General features: G+C 39.2%; 1 protein-coding gene across 11 annotated transcripts in view; it reads right to left on the reverse strand.

Annotated features, from left to right (window-relative positions):
* Nucleotides 1-15,635, reverse strand: part of GREB1L (growth regulation by estrogen in breast cancer 1 like) — a 135,981-nt gene that overhangs the window by 16,015 nt on the left and 104,331 nt on the right. For all 11 annotated transcript variants that reach the window (XM_017831395.1, XM_017831377.1, XM_017831413.1 and 8 more), the window contains 10 exons: nucleotides 15,102-15,428; nucleotides 14,162-14,290; nucleotides 13,425-13,559; nucleotides 10,909-11,106; nucleotides 9,287-9,467; nucleotides 7,679-7,871; nucleotides 6,158-6,291; nucleotides 4,429-4,768; nucleotides 1,249-1,364; nucleotides 637-881 (listed from right to left, as the gene is read on the reverse strand). In XM_017831395.1, the coding sequence (XP_017686884.1) occupies nucleotides 637-881; nucleotides 1,249-1,364; nucleotides 4,429-4,768; nucleotides 6,158-6,291; nucleotides 7,679-7,871; nucleotides 9,287-9,467; nucleotides 10,909-11,106; nucleotides 13,425-13,559; nucleotides 14,162-14,290; nucleotides 15,102-15,428 (1,998 nt within the window). The remainder of the gene's footprint in view (nucleotides 1-636; nucleotides 882-1,248; nucleotides 1,365-4,428; nucleotides 4,769-6,157; nucleotides 6,292-7,678; nucleotides 7,872-9,286; nucleotides 9,468-10,908; nucleotides 11,107-13,424; nucleotides 13,560-14,161; nucleotides 14,291-15,101; nucleotides 15,429-15,635) is intronic.

The raw sequence follows: 15,635 nt of genomic DNA on the forward strand, positions 1-15,635 counted from the left end.
CTGGGCTCTGCTCCCTCCTCCATACCAATCAGGTTTAGTTAGTGTATGGGAAGATCTGATGCGTGGCAAAGATCCAGTTCAGCTGTCTTAATACCTCAAACTCATAGGGAAACAAAGGGAAGGACCCAGAAGTGTTTGTGGAATGCAAAGAAAAGAAAGCTTGATGAGAGGTGAGGCTTCACTGATGCCTGAAGAGGTAGGGCAAGACCCAACCATTCTGTTGGTCTTGGCAAGGAGGCAAATATCCATTCTCACCCACAGCTACTTCCAGTTACAGACCATTTTTCTATTGCTAGAATTTTATACTAGCCTTTTTTATTCTGATTTTTAAGATCTTTTCAGGATCCACTGGACAAAGCTAGCACCAAACGTGAAATGTAAGTTTAAAAATAAAAATCACAAGGCACCCTTAGGTATGGCATACCATCCCTCCCACTGAAACACCATCTTCTTTTAGCAGTAGACAGGAAAATTGCTCACTGTGGGAAAAATCTGCAACTAACATTTCATTGTCTAGCCTGCAGCAGGATACAGCTAAGCAACCCACATTTGAGTAAACATCTTAATGTTTCCATTCAACTTCCAGTGATGTAGGAATAAAAACTTGTTTTTCAGACCAACAGCAGAATAACTGACCTGAGGTTCCAGTGACAGCGCTGCTGTTACTCTGGGGTCGGTCCAAGTCTATCAGCAGCTCATCAGAGTCATTCTCGCTACCATTAGCCTTCTCCTGCTCCTTCTCACTGAGGTCAAGAGCAATAATAGGCCCTCGAATTGCCTCCTTTGAGACGTAGCAGCATGCCAAGCCCACTTCCTGCTCTAAGGCAGTACGAGTTAAGTAGCTTGAGTCAATTAGCCGAAGGTCACAGTATTTCAATGACCTAGAAAACCCAACACAAGAAAAAATGAAATTTTGTTTTCTCTGGTTTTGAAGAATACTCCCTATCTGTAATTGCTTACTGAATATTCATGAACTATTTTATTAGCCCTTAAATATAAAAATATTTTTAAATATTCATCACATAAGTTATGTTCCTTGGTACTTTGCAGAGACGCTGACCCACACAGTGTAGTAGCATTAGTTTTCACAAACTACACTTTCCAAAACTTTAAACAGTTACCAAATAAAGTATTCAAAAATACACTTTTTTGGTGAAAAAGTAGCCAGATGGTATCAAACCACTTATTCACCCCCAACTCATCTAAACATGCTAGAAAACAATCATATTGAAAGAGTAATAACAGCACCTGGGGAAAGTTTCTCCCAGAGGGTCTTTGCCAGTTAGAATAACAATGCAAGGTAGACCTTCCAGATCCTGATAGGTGCGAGGAATCCAGTCATCCTGCTCATTGCCCCTCCAAGCCTGTGAACAGAGAAAATTGCAGTGACTTCTAAATGACTTCTTCTAAATATTCACCTGGTTATTTTCTTCATCAGTTCCAGTTTTTTCTTTGTATACAGGGTTTGCTTACTCAACAGCCAACTGGAAGGAGACCTTGGGTACAGGCATGCATTTGTTTTATGGTAGCCAACTGTTAGCTAAGCATTAAATACAAAGCAAAAGGATGTATAGCATATGCTGGAAACATACATCTGGTGTATTACTGTGATCTGTCAGAGAAAAATGCAGTTGATGCCCTCAATTTCAAGCTGGCACAGATAAAAGGTCTTTGAATTAATGTAAAGCTAAAGACTTTCAAGTGGAGTGTGAAAATGGTTCAAAGAACCTTGCCTAATTATTCTATATAATGAAAGACTGCATGAAAGAAAAACATTTTACCTTTCACTGGGGTTAATCCCACCAGAAAGGACTCCTTACCTACAGTCTACCAAGGCCCGAGACCACAAAACTGCAGCATTTTCCCTTAGCACTGGAAAGGTTGGTAGCGTTGGTCTCATGTCATTATACCCTTCAGTCCCCTTGGTTCAGCAGAGCTTACTGAAAAAATTTATTTCTCCAGTGACTTAGCAATATCTTCTGACTCGGTAAAGCAGCCTCGGTAGCAGAGAGATAATTTCTGGCTCAATGGGGTTAGTCTGGTTGTGTGTCACCCTGCCTCTCCACTGATGGAAACTTCTGTGAAAGTGCATGATTAGAAATTGAAATACGGGAAGATACAAAGTTGGTTTTCTTTTTGCTGGCATAAGGACCTAAAAAGAAGCTTGAGTGCCTGGAGCCTTGAGCTGTAAACTTGCATTCAGAAGATATATTTCTTGACCATTTTACTCAGGAAGGGCAGAGAGGTGCAGCCCTCAGGGCTCCTCACTTCTGAATTCCTCCCAAACAGTTTGATTCATGTTAAACTTAAAGACTATGCCATGACAGCATCCCTAGTCAGCAAAATAGTTATTTAAATTGTTTTCCATCTCTTCTTTCATTCTGTACCTCTGGCTCCCTGATGGAGAGGAATGACCTGTCTGGCTGGCCAGCAGGCTCATCTGACTGAGAGGGGAACAGTCCAGCCACCAGCACTGCAGAGACAGCTGCCCACCCTCCCTGCCCTGCTGTGAGACCACATACCCTGCTAATGCCCTCTTAGAAGGAGGCTAAGTTAAGTCAAACTTTTCAACTGGGGTCACTAAGAGCTATAAAGTTTCCTTCCCTGTCCCTGAAAAAGCTTATGATGAAGTCTCATCCTCCCTGAAGCCAAGAGCATTTATTGGTGGGACCAGCATTTTGAGCCTCAGCCTCACCAGAAAGCACTCAGTAGCTTCGTATTGCTCTCTCCCCACACACACCCAAAAAAGGGCCTGGGTGCTTGTAGTGAAAGCAGGCAGCAATCACCTCCCCACCTGCTCTAGTCCTCCAGCTTCAGTACTCCACCTAACATCAGAACAAATGCCAAGCAACATGGAGACTAAACCAAAATTGTCTGCAATAAACTAGACTCAATAGTAGTGTGGATGATGAATTTTATAATGGGAATCAGTTTCCCAAACATATGCTCACACCATTTCAGATATCCTGTGCTATCTCAGGCACCAGACTAGCAGGTATGGTAGCACGGCACAAGACTCAGAGGCAACCTTTATAATTTCGAAGTGCTACTGGGACACCCCACCTAAAAAGACACTACAGGCTTATATTTGGGCAACTAAATTCCTCTCCTCAATCCCTTCATATGCATGGTTTGGATTTGAGGGCTTTTTTTCTAGAAACCTGCAAGGAAAGAAACAAGTCCAGAATCCTACAGCTTTGTTTAGTCCAAAAATGCATCTTATGTTTTGGAGAGAGGAATAAGAAGAATTATTTAGAAGGTTTTTCATTTTTCTTCTGACAAAATTCCTCTATTCCAGACCAATATCTACATGAATATTCACCTGCAACAGCTCCACAGTCAATCCCGATCTGCTCTAATGGCCTCACAGGCTGTTCCAGCATTATGTAAGGGCTGCAACCCATTACAGCAAAGGATTTCAAAGAAGTCCTCACAGAACTCAATCCAGAATGATTTAAGGTTGGAATTAATGCCTATCCAAAAAAATCCATCAGCACAGAGCTGCTATCTCATCTGTCATTTTCTCATTTTATGACTACTTTCCTCTTTTCCCTCTCCCACTGCAGATAAGGTTTGATAAGCAGTGTTCGTAACTTCTTTAAAGGACATTTTATCTGCCTTTGGCTGTATCCAAGCTCTCTAGGAAAGGCTTACAAAATTCATTCCTCTTCTGTGTGGTTTTGAATACACTGTATAACTTACAGTAGAAACAGAATCTTTCTGTGACAGAGCAAGGTTCAGGACAGATAACCAGTACTACTTTCAGCCTGATACTTAAGGCAGGCAACCCATTTCTTTGTTTAATGTATACTAATATTATTATTACATATTTAATGTATACTAATATTAATATATAACAATTCATACTTTGTTTAATGTAGTGAGGTTCATTCAGGAAGTGGTTTTGGCTAGTTAAACCATGCTCCTGCAAATCCATGCAAAAGTTTAGCCTGGTGCATATATGCTGGGCAGAAGAGGCTTTCAGCATGCAGGAGTTTGAGAAAAGAAGCCTATGGCAAACAGCATACTTTACCAGTTATCAGAAGGGCAGAAGACGGATGGACAGAGCAGATAACAGATACACTGGGCAGACAGATAAGTTGGTGGAAATAGTTAGTTTGCCTACAGACATCTGAGCTCTGCTTTCAGAGATGAACCCTATCTGATGCATGCTGTTACTCAACTTTAAGAAGTGAGATAACATCTGGTGTTTGACTCCATGGACCAGTAACAATTCAGGTTTGTTCCAAGTTTCTGTATCACTTATGCTCAAAAGTACAGAAATACATTCAGCAGAGACAGATACAGGACACACATCCTTTTCCTATAGAATAATTAACCTATAAACATGTGGGAATAAGCACAAAGCAATTACAACAGTCAGATGACCACAGTGAGCGTACAAGCAAATATTTAGGTTCTGCCTACCTTCAGCCGTGTCACGAAGTGTTTCGCAACAGTAAGCTCTGTGGCAGGATTCCCAAGGAGGATCTCAAAACGATACTGCAGTCCCAACTTGTCTCTTACTTCTTGTAACCTCTCCTTGGCCAGCATGGCCAGCTGCACCGATGGCACCCTAATGACAAGCATGTGGCCACAGCCATTCTTATCCTTTCCTGGAGAAGTGATAAGGTCATCCATTATGCTGAGCGTTTCGGGTGTGCTGTGATCTCTCAGTGATGCCATTGTGGTGAGAGCCATCAGAGCTTGGGAATACTGCTGAATGAGAAGGTAGCAGCGAATCACCATGCTGTGCAGCCGGGGGTACCTTTGAGGAGATATAGCTCTACATTAGCACATGCGAAATCACAGTAATGTCTAAAAATCAGCCAAAGCCCAGGACCGCATGGCTTTGAAGAAAGTTTCGTGTTGTGTTAACCAGTAGGTGCAGTAATTCACTTTGGATACCATAAGCCAGTCATTAAATCAGTATATTTTTAAAACACTTTTGTGTTTTAAAACTGCACTTCTGCAACTAAAACAAATGGAGCCTTTCTTATTATACAAAAATGTCTGCAATGTTTTCAGCTTGTAAGCTTGAATGGCTTACCCACTCAGACAGAATAGCCCAGTTTCTTAAAAACAGAGGCTAAATTGATGAACTGTGACACAAAAACATATCCTGCCATCAATTTCTACTCTCATCCTAATCTCATATTGTTATTTGTACATACACAAATCCTCCTTCACCCTTTCTCCCATCCACATTTTAAGAACAGAAACAGAGTCATTGTGACCACTTCTGTTGGATTTGACCAGAAATACTAGAAGCCTAAAGAACTGACCTTATTATTATTATTACTCATCATATTAATTACTTTCATATTTTTAGATAATAATAAATATTAATGGTGTGCTTAATTATTTATTTATGTTGCAAATTTAACACAACATATTGTGTTTTATTGTGTGATAACATATTGTGTGATATTGTATTTTACTTAATAAATATAGGTATATTTATAATTATTATGTTGATCTAATTAAAATAGGAAAACCAGTATTGTAGATATTGTAGACAGAACAATCCCGTTACAGCTACAATATCAAGATATGAGAACTACAGATCAAAGGGATCTGTCCTGCTGATATGCAGAGCTGATTAACTCCACACTGCTGGAAATGACAGTGTTTCCTTCATTCCTGTAATGTGCGCACTGAAATTATATCTTGGAGATATGCCAGGAAAGCAGCTTGTTCGGGCATTTGCAGGGTACTAACAAGCTCTGAGCTGCAGGGACCAAAATCATAGCCAATCAGTGAAATTACAAAAATGACATTTCTGAAATTATGTGCCTCACCTGGGCCACCACTGCCACGTGTGTTAGCAGTCCCAACAAGAGAGACACCAGAAATGGTGAGTTATGAGACCTCTGGTACCTTCTCAGCATAGGCAGGGCTTAGCCAAAAGAGGAGAGTAGCACAGCTGAGCCCATATTGCTGCTGAACAGGCCCAATCTCTTGTCTAAACAAATGAAGGATATCCCCTCCTTCTTCAACAGCACTAAATTTGTCACTAAAATAAAAATTGCACATAATTCATGGATTCCAGGATCAGTTTTAAAGGTCATCGTGTCTTCATCCCCTGTGATGGGGTTCATAAAGATATCTAAGATCCCAAATAAGCAGAATCTCAAGTTCCCATGTTACTATTTACCTTTCTAAAAGTGTGTTGACCATTTTTTCAAAGGTTTCATCACATCTCAAAAGGGGACTTGTGACTCCCCACTGGAGGGATTTGCTGTATTCATTCAAACCAAAGTATAGCTTGTCTTCACTTGCTGCATCATCCTGTTCCATACACAAATAGCAAAAAATATAAGGAAAACTGGTACAAATTTAATTTCTTGTCTAATTTTAAAAAAATAGGTGGAAAGCAAACCCAAACAAAAGTAGCCTTTCCTTTTATCCATTCTGCCTTAGTGATGCTATGTATTTGTTTCAAAGAATATAATAAAATGTAAATTTTTTTTTTACTTAGCTTATTATTTGTCTATGGCTAGCAAAGATAGATGTTGCTCCTCGCAAATTTTTCAACATATCTCCTACCTGTGACTGCAGGGGCTTTCTAGAATCCTGCTAATTATTTTCTGACTCCCTATCTCAGGCTTTATATCTACTGACAACTGTCATCTCATTTCTATTTAAAGCAGAACCTGAAAAGAGAAGGATTATTAATTTCCAAAGTTGTTCCTGATTTTCATATTCTATACACCTCTAATGGCAACCAGAAACTAATAATTTTTTTCCTGGAATGTAAATCTGCAGACAGCTATCAGAAAGGCAGAATATTTGTGTCTCAAATTTCATGAGGTCTTTGTTGGAAGCACAGCATGTTCTCTGGTGCATTTACATCAGCAGTAGCTTCTAGGAATGAATAATCACATACAGTCTCCCCTTTTTTCAGAAGACTGAAAGTTGTTGATTTTTTACTTTTGGGAAACAAAAAATTGTCTAGACCATTTTACAGAAGGCCACCTCATGGCGTATATTAACCAAATCAACCAAAAAGCGAATTTAAAATATTCATTCACTCCCTGGTTTTACTTTAACTATTTTTTTACAGCTATCACTTTAATACACTTTGCAGAAACCAATGGTCCACTCAACACAGTAAAGTCAAATCTGATATAAATATCCCAAACAAGAAATAGGAAAAAATGCTATTTTTAAGCAGATTTAGCCAAAACATCCTCAAAATCAGCTAGCTGAAATTATAAAAGAAGTTAATGGTGCAGAATATCCAACAGGTTTTCTCCTCTGCATAATGACAGCACCCACTTCACCAAAACTTGTTAACCTAGCACACAACTTTTATTAGTACCAGAAAGATAACGAGCAGACTTGACAGGCTGTGTGACACAGAGCTTACAGTCAAAAGTCAGACTGCCTGAAAAGGGAAAGCCAGCTCCAGAGCTTTATGGCAAGTCCACATAGCTTTGTCTGACCAAAGCACAGAAAGTAGGGTCTCATCTTATGTGACTGGACAAAGATGTGTATCTCCTGGTCCTACATGTCAGTGCTGCCTCTACCACCAGTGTCCCAGGGCTGTGCAACTGGAATCTGAGAGAATAAACTCCAGCAGAGGAGGAACTCTCTCCTAAAACACACATCATCTAGTTTCTGGTAGGTGTGAAGTCCACATTAAAATTCACAGTTAAAATTAACGAGCACTTACCACAGTGTCAGATTGTATCCAATGTACCTCATTGCTAGAACTGATCCTGGACTGCTGAGTTTGCAAGGCATAAGGAAAAGAGCTGACCTGAAGAACAAGGAGGTTGAATGCTTCAAGCACCTCCCTGCAATTAATAACTCTATCAGCCAGACCATGATTAGGCTCACCATGTGACAGGGAACTTGAAATGGCACTGCAGAAATAAGAATGCAAAGAATTGCCTTACTGACATCCTGAGATTCAATCCTCTCTTCCTGCAGAAAAATCTCCGATCAACCATGCCACTGAGAATCACAGCTCAAAAAATCTCTTTGGAAGGGTAAAAGATGTCAAAAACCATTTGAGTGTTCTCTGTGGGTAGACTGAGGCAACAGAAGGAAAAAAACCCAACAAACACTTAAACAAAGGATCAAAATCTGCCAACAATGAGAAGGTAGATTAGCGTGCCAATTTAAAAAAGCATCAGATGGAGGAAACCAAAAGTAAGCTAAAGGTGATGAACTCCCTTTCACTGAAAAACACTGTTCCATGAGCTGTGGAGGTATAGTACCGATTTTACAAAATCCAGTGGCTTTCCCAGCCTGAAACTACAAATTTCTCTAAGACTGGGGAACCTAAAAGTCTGATGTCCTGATTTCCAGCTCCTGGACCTACCTTCACTTCCAGGATATATTCAGGACTTCCAAATTCAGAGTACAGCAAAGACAGTAACAAAAATGTGATGGGGAAAATCAGCTTGCTTTTGTCTATTTTCAGCTGTCCTTCAAGGACATTATTCTGTTTATTATAGAACTATGGAATGGTTTGGGTTGGAAGGGACCTTAAAGATCACCTAGTTCCAAGCCCCCTGTCATGGGCAGGAATATCTTCCACTATCTCTGATATTGAAATGAATCCCATAACCTTACACGCTGTGTTTGAATCACATTTAGATTATTCTCCTAAGTTTACACATGGAAAAAGAGCAGAATAATTAGCTTTATTTCTTTTTTTCTTCTTCCAAGGTAAGGTTGTGATTCAGTGTGAAGAAATGTCTCTGCAATGTGTGTACGTGTTGTGTTTAGACCTAAAGCTGGCCAAATTCAGTACAGCTGGTTTTTAAAATCCTTTTCTTACAGTACCTATGGCATATGGCATCTTTCATACAATGAAAAGAGTTAAATCTCTCTAAGTCTCCTTATATTGCAAGCAACACTATCATCAAGTATAAAAACATGAATTAAAGCATGATCAGCTTGTGAACATGGGAGACATTTGGGTTTGAAAACAGAAAAAGGAGAGGAATAGGAACAAAAGACAAGAACAACAAAGCAAGTTGAAAAATTCAACCCTTTTTCCTGACTTCAGTACCATAGCACATACTCCTACAAACAGTCTTGTTAGGGATCCAATAATCTGAAACTAGTCTCACCTGTCTTCATCTGAATCAGAATTAGTTAGCAAATATCATGGGCAAACAAAAAAGATTATTTCCAATTTTAAGGCACAAAATGCCTTAAAAATGCCTAGAGAAAGCATTGGGTGTCTCTAAGATGGTAGGTCTTTTGAAAAACCTAACTGAAGATACTGGGAGAGGAGGGTTTTCCTTTGGTAGATTGAAGCAGCTACCTTGTTAAATCCACGTGGGCATTGTCATGAACCAGCACAAAGAGTGTATAGGGATTTTGCTTCACTCGTCTCATGAAAACTTCAAATTTTGTTTGAATCTCATTGTCTAGACGAACCACATATTTCTCGGCTTTCTGATAGGCTGTTCCATTGTCTTCTAGGCCCAAGTCCACAAGGACACCTGTCAAAAATAAGAATGCAACAAAAATCTTTTCCTTTGAGTGCATCCAAAAATGAAGGGTCAATGGCAGGTTGCCACTTGGTCTGCCAATATCAGGATTTAGCCAAATCATTGATAAGCCCTAGTAATGAGATGATTATCCAAATTCATTTTCACTCACAGTGGAGGCCGAAATGCACTTCTTGGCTTCTGGATTTCCTCCAAAAAGTGCCTGAAGACCTTTAAAAACCACCTTACCAAAAAAGGGGGGGAAAAAATCAGGCCTCCACAAAGATTTCCAGAGCAGCACTCAGTTGGCTATGCTCCATGACCCTAGGCTAAACCTGCCCACATTTAGCCCATATATTAATACTGTTTGAGTCAGAAGAAGTTATCCTGACCTTTCCTTTGCAAAAATCATAAATTTATATAAAACTGGCTCTCGCTAGTATCATATAATATTTTTTATGCTCTCATGCATTTCATGCTGCAACATTTGTGTCAATACAACTACTCTTTAGCAGTCTTTGTAATGCTATATTGCCGTCATATTCAAAAAGTAGGCATGATATAATCTATACAACCTTGAATGGCATTTAAATTAAAGTAGCAACGGACTACTCTGAAATTTGAGTTACTGATGTATTTTCCAGTGTCTTAATGATTTTAAAAAATAGTTTCAAAAAAAGTAAAGTAAAACTCATTCATTTAAAAAAACAAAATAAAGTAGATGTGAAAACCTGCAAATAGATACCAGAAAACCTCTGGTTTAGTGTGTAACAGCAAATTAAGTACAATGTCTGAAGAAACAAGGAATGGAACAAAGGTCCAAATATTTACACAGATAGTTCCTAGTTTTGTTAGACAGTAATTTTCTCCACAGAGAAAATCTTATGCTTATCTTGACATGTCAGTCACTAACAGTGGATGACAGAGGTCATTCTCAGGAGGAACATAACCTGTTCTTTCTCTGGAAACATTTGGCACCAGTCATGGCCTGACACAGAAGCCCAGACAGGAAAAATCACCATCTGAACCAGGATGCCAATTATTGTGTGCCAATTTGCGTGTATCACTCAGGCATTTATTTAACTCATAAAAGAGCTTCCTGCACATATATCTGTGCTAATACATACGAGAGCGTATGCACAAATGTGTACCTAGAACAAATGGCATTAACAGCTCTAGGAGATAAAAGATCTGAACAGTGGTATTTGCTAATGCTTCTCCAGGCCATACATTCCTTAGATTTCCATGAATACGGCAATTTCTTTTGACACTTACATGGTACACCTTGGACCCCTCTCTTACGAAAGGAAGATGTTTAGAATTCATCAATTATACCAACTAATGAAGCTAATACTGGACATGCAAAATACATTTATACAAACCCATTTATACCAGCTATGATTTAATAACATCACATATTTTAGTTTATCGGTCTCTTTCCCCTCCCTTTTACCTGATTGTCGAATACGTTGAAGGGTCTGCTGCACCAGGACTTCGGAACGGGGAACTATAACGATGAAGTCCACTTTGCTGAAGTGGCCCAGATCCAGGCTCTGATTGCCACTGTCTGCTATAGCACAAACCTGGGACAAGAGCTTTCTGGCAACTGTAAGCTGTGGCTGGTAAATTTGGAAGGTATCAACATCCAAATCTGGAGTGTGTTTGTTTGAAAAAGAAAACAAAACAGAACAAGAAACATGTTTACTTTCCCATCCCTCCAGTAAACATGACCCTCCAAACAGCCCACCCTCTATTATCAGAAAAAAATAACCATTCACCAGAATAAATCTCAGCACTGGAGAGATGGGTCCAGATCACAAATGTCAACTTTCTTTCTTTGATTAAAATGTGGTAATATATGAGATGACCTAAAGTACAGCACTGCTTGTTTTTTAAAATGCCCTAAGTGTTTCGAGGATTTTTAACAATGCAACCCAAGAAAACCTTAATACCAACATAGTGAAAAGCATTCCATTAAATGAACCAACGCATACATAATATGCATCCATACATATATATAAAGATGTACATGTGTACACAAATAAAAACAGAGAGAGAGAGCACTCTAATATACTCCTGAAACTTGCAGTTCTCTTTCAGGAGCTTCCCTCCATCAATCCTGCTGGGAGAACCAGCCATGGTGCTGAGGCTGCTGTGCTCTGGGCACAATGGGCTGGGAGCCAGCACAGCTATTAATCTGAGGAAACCAAGCCTATGCTGATAATCCTGCCAAAAAGACTCTACCAGGACAGCAGGTCTGTTGCAAGTTCATTTGTACATCACCTCTGCTCTAAAGTACAGAGCCCCACTCTAAGCCATGACTAAGATAGCCATATGTCTATGTACTGACTGGTAGTGATACATGCTGTGAGGGGAAAATGAGCAATACAACTAGGCAATAAAGCTCAATTATTGGGGGAGGGGAGCATTTATTTCTTTGGAGGTTCCTTGACTTAACAAAATTATAGTCTCAGATTTACTTATACTTAAATAAATGTCAGTATAACACTACATGCAGAGAACTGAGGGACGCACCAGAGCACCCGTGTTTCCTCATAATTAAAAGCATTTTCCATTACAGTATTTCCATTAGGTAAATTCTATGCCCAACAGTCCATGTTTCATTAACCACTGAATATTTTCAAACTGCAGATTACTAAATTAAATCCTATAATGGCATTACAGGTTTTTTTTAAGTAATTTTTTCTACTATGTTAGTTTTACATAGACACATGTGTCTGTGTGTGTATATGCACATACTTATCTCCTGCTCAAACCTGCCTCAGTGTCCATTTCAGTAGGTCTGCTATGGGAGAAAGATTCATCTTGCTGCCTAGGAGACTTACTTCTCTTCTTTTTTTTTTGTTCAGACAGACTCTCAGTGGCTTCAAACATTGTACAGTCGTATTTTAAAGACAAAACTAACTCAGAATAATTGTTTGAGAAAATATAAAATTTTAATAAAACAGTAAGAAGAAAAAACACCCTCAGAATCTAAAGATAATTCTCCCTTCAAATTAATCATGTGAGGAAGTTCAAGATTTGTCCTTCTGTGGGTGCCAGATCAAAGTAACTGGCAGCCCTTCTAATTGGATCTCCTGATCCATGTGGAGACTATGAACCATTTTACTTTCATTCAGACCTAGCACTGAGCTGATGAATTTAAGCTAACTAATATAAACAAAAAAAAATATGAAAAAAGGCTTTACTGGAGGTTGAATTTTCTTTGATACTAGACCTAAAAGGATTTCAGTGTTCACAACAGCTCAGTGCATCTTTTACCATTTCTGTGATACAAAAAGGAAAGTACGGTTAAAACTCCAAATAATTAAATAATTCTGAAATGGAGAAATTATAATAAGCATTTTTAGACAAGAAATCCTAGCTCATCTTTTGCACCTTAGCATCTCATCATATTAGGTGGAATAAGACACATGTCAACAAATTATAGATTATGCTTGCCTAGCATCTTCAGTCCAAGATCTTAAAACACATTCCCTAAAAGTTTAAGCCCCAGAGCACAAGTCTGTAGTGTGTATTACCATTTTACATGCAGAAAGTGAGGAGCATCAAAAGTTAAGAAGCAGGAGGACACCTGGGAGATCAGGCCATGAACACAGTTCCCCTCTGCCTCAAACTCAAGGTTACATTCTTCTGGGTGCAAAAGGGTGAGACTAATCCACACTGTAACAAAGAAACATCTCTACTCTGTCTAACATCTAACAGAAGATAGCATATTTTATCTTAGGAATTATTAAAAAAAAAAGTTGCTGAAGGTTATTACAGAGATTTTCTGTCTGAGAGACTGCTGTATTGCTACATTCAGCTGGCAGTATTAGTATTTTAAGGTTGACACACTGACTGCAATTATGCCCTTAGATTCTTCTGAGGTGTATCCCTGAGGTGTATGCCTTTTGACATTTAACAAGCTACTCACTTATTTCACATCTTGCACATAAGAGAAATTACCTGGTTCTTGTGTAGAAACCATGGCAATCGCCTCCTGAGATGACACACACTCGCTAACATCTCCATTAAAAGGTATAATGACACTTTCCCCTCGCTGCTGTAGCATCTTCTCCAGCAGTTTGTCCAAATCATCACCTAGATCAGAATCAGTAACACCAAATTATCTGGAAGTCAATTCAGGCAAAGGACGTAGAACATTACACACACAACTGTTCTCACATAGCTGATGTCAAATCTGTGAAGGGGCAAGGGAGTGGAGGTACACGGAAGAGAGGAGATACAGGGAAGAGATGGAGAGAAAATATTTTTCTCTTTACTCTAATTTACTGATTTGCTGGTTGAATTAATTCCAAAAAAAAAAAAAAGGGAACCACAGCTGAATAGTTTCAGCTCTGTGCCTTTACAGCTACTGATAACAACTGATGATTATAAAAAACCACACATTATAAAACAATCTCTAAAACCTTGCTAAAAACTTGTGCACTCATGGGTGCCCTGCCATCACATTCAAGAGCAGAAACTCTTAAAAATATTTTGCTACAGGATTAGTAACTGGCACTACACAAGTGAAGGAGACAAGCACTCCTTTACACACAGGGAATGGAGAGAAGGAAAGAATGCTCTCGATGGAGAGGGCAGAGCTGTATTCAGTGCATTTTAACTGCTGGACGGGAGACACACCAACCCTAATGACATGACTGTCTTGGCTAGAACTTCTGTTTCTTAGAACCACTCACCTAAAGATGTATTTTTGAAATGTGATGCCAGGAAACTAACTTTCCCTGTGATGAGCTCATAACTGATCTCTTTTAAAAATTCACTGGTGGTAAGCATGCTTTCTGCAAGTGCCCGAGATTGATACTGACCTGGAGAAGAAGAGGAAAAAAGTGAGAGCAAACCTTAATACAGTGTACTGTCAGTACAACCTTTTCATCCTAGAAATGTGGGCCACTCTGATCTTCAGTCACGGATCTCCACTGCCTTTACCCAGAAGACTGGGAGAGTAGTCTCAAGTCTACTTCACTAGTGACTGAAGAATTAGTTGCTATAATTTTAGCATGCTCTTTGCAAACTGTTGCCCATCATTTTGTACGCTTGCGTGACAAATGATATGATTCAGGGTAAATATGAAAAAGTAATTATCCCTAGTGTGGGAAAAAAAGTTAAAAAAGTAAAAAATTGGCATTATTGATTTATCTGCCTACAAAAGAAAGATGACTAGTCAAAATTCACTTTTGTGCAGACACATTCATGCACACACAAACATCAGAGCCAGTCACCAGTGCAGAATTTAAAATCAAGGTGATAGAAAGGACAAAATGCATGTTCTGTTTTACAGCAGTCTGCAGAAGACTCTGCCACGTACAATATCACAGCTGTTCCACAAAACAAAGACAAACCAACTATTTTGTCACTGGGTCACTTCAAGGTATTTTCTAACGTAATCACACAAACAAAGTCTCAGGCCATTCAAAGAGCAGCAATGAGTAGCATAAATATATTTTTCTAGATCCTCATGGACATCAGTACTCCAGGTTTTGATGGAGAAACAATAAACTGTGACATTGCAGTGTAACAACACAAAGGAGAACAAAAAGAACAAAAGGGATTTAAAAACTGGATCAATAAATCGAGAAAATTAATTTGGCATCGCAAGCAGTCTGCAAATATACTCACCTAGAACTACTACACAGAACTCATTTCCTCTTATCTTTGATGCACAAATGGCAACTACATAATCTGGTAGCTTTTGCTGATGTTTCATTTCATTGAGAGACCTCAAGGTCTCCGAGATGCCCTCTGCCAGGGAATTCTGGGTAACAACCACATGCACGAGGTCCCGAGACACGCTAGCGATTAACCTGGCAAGCCAAGGGAGTTGACCTGGTGACACAGAGATACACTGTGCGCTCATTTGCAAGGATCGCTCTCTCAGAGTGAACTCCTGCATAGCTTTCAACATGATCTGCTCAAATTCTTCCCTCAGGGGTATCTGGTCAGGACCTACATTGAAAACAAACAAACAGAAGAACAGTATCTCATATCAAAATGTTATCGAACCAGGAATAATCACAGGTCTGTCTTGATCTGAAAAGCTCCTTCAACCACATTTTTTATATTTTAAAAAAACACTCACTACTCAATGGATATCTAACCCCATAGCTTATTCTTGGTTTTTCATTTTAGAAGCCACTCTCTCCCACCATCGCC

The sequence above is a fragment of the Lepidothrix coronata genome, unplaced genomic scaffold (genome assembly GCF_001604755.1).
Source record: "Lepidothrix coronata isolate B3197 unplaced genomic scaffold, Lepidothrix_coronata-1.0 Scaffold6, whole genome shotgun sequence".
NCBI lineage: Eukaryota > Metazoa > Chordata > Aves > Passeriformes > Pipridae > Lepidothrix > Lepidothrix coronata.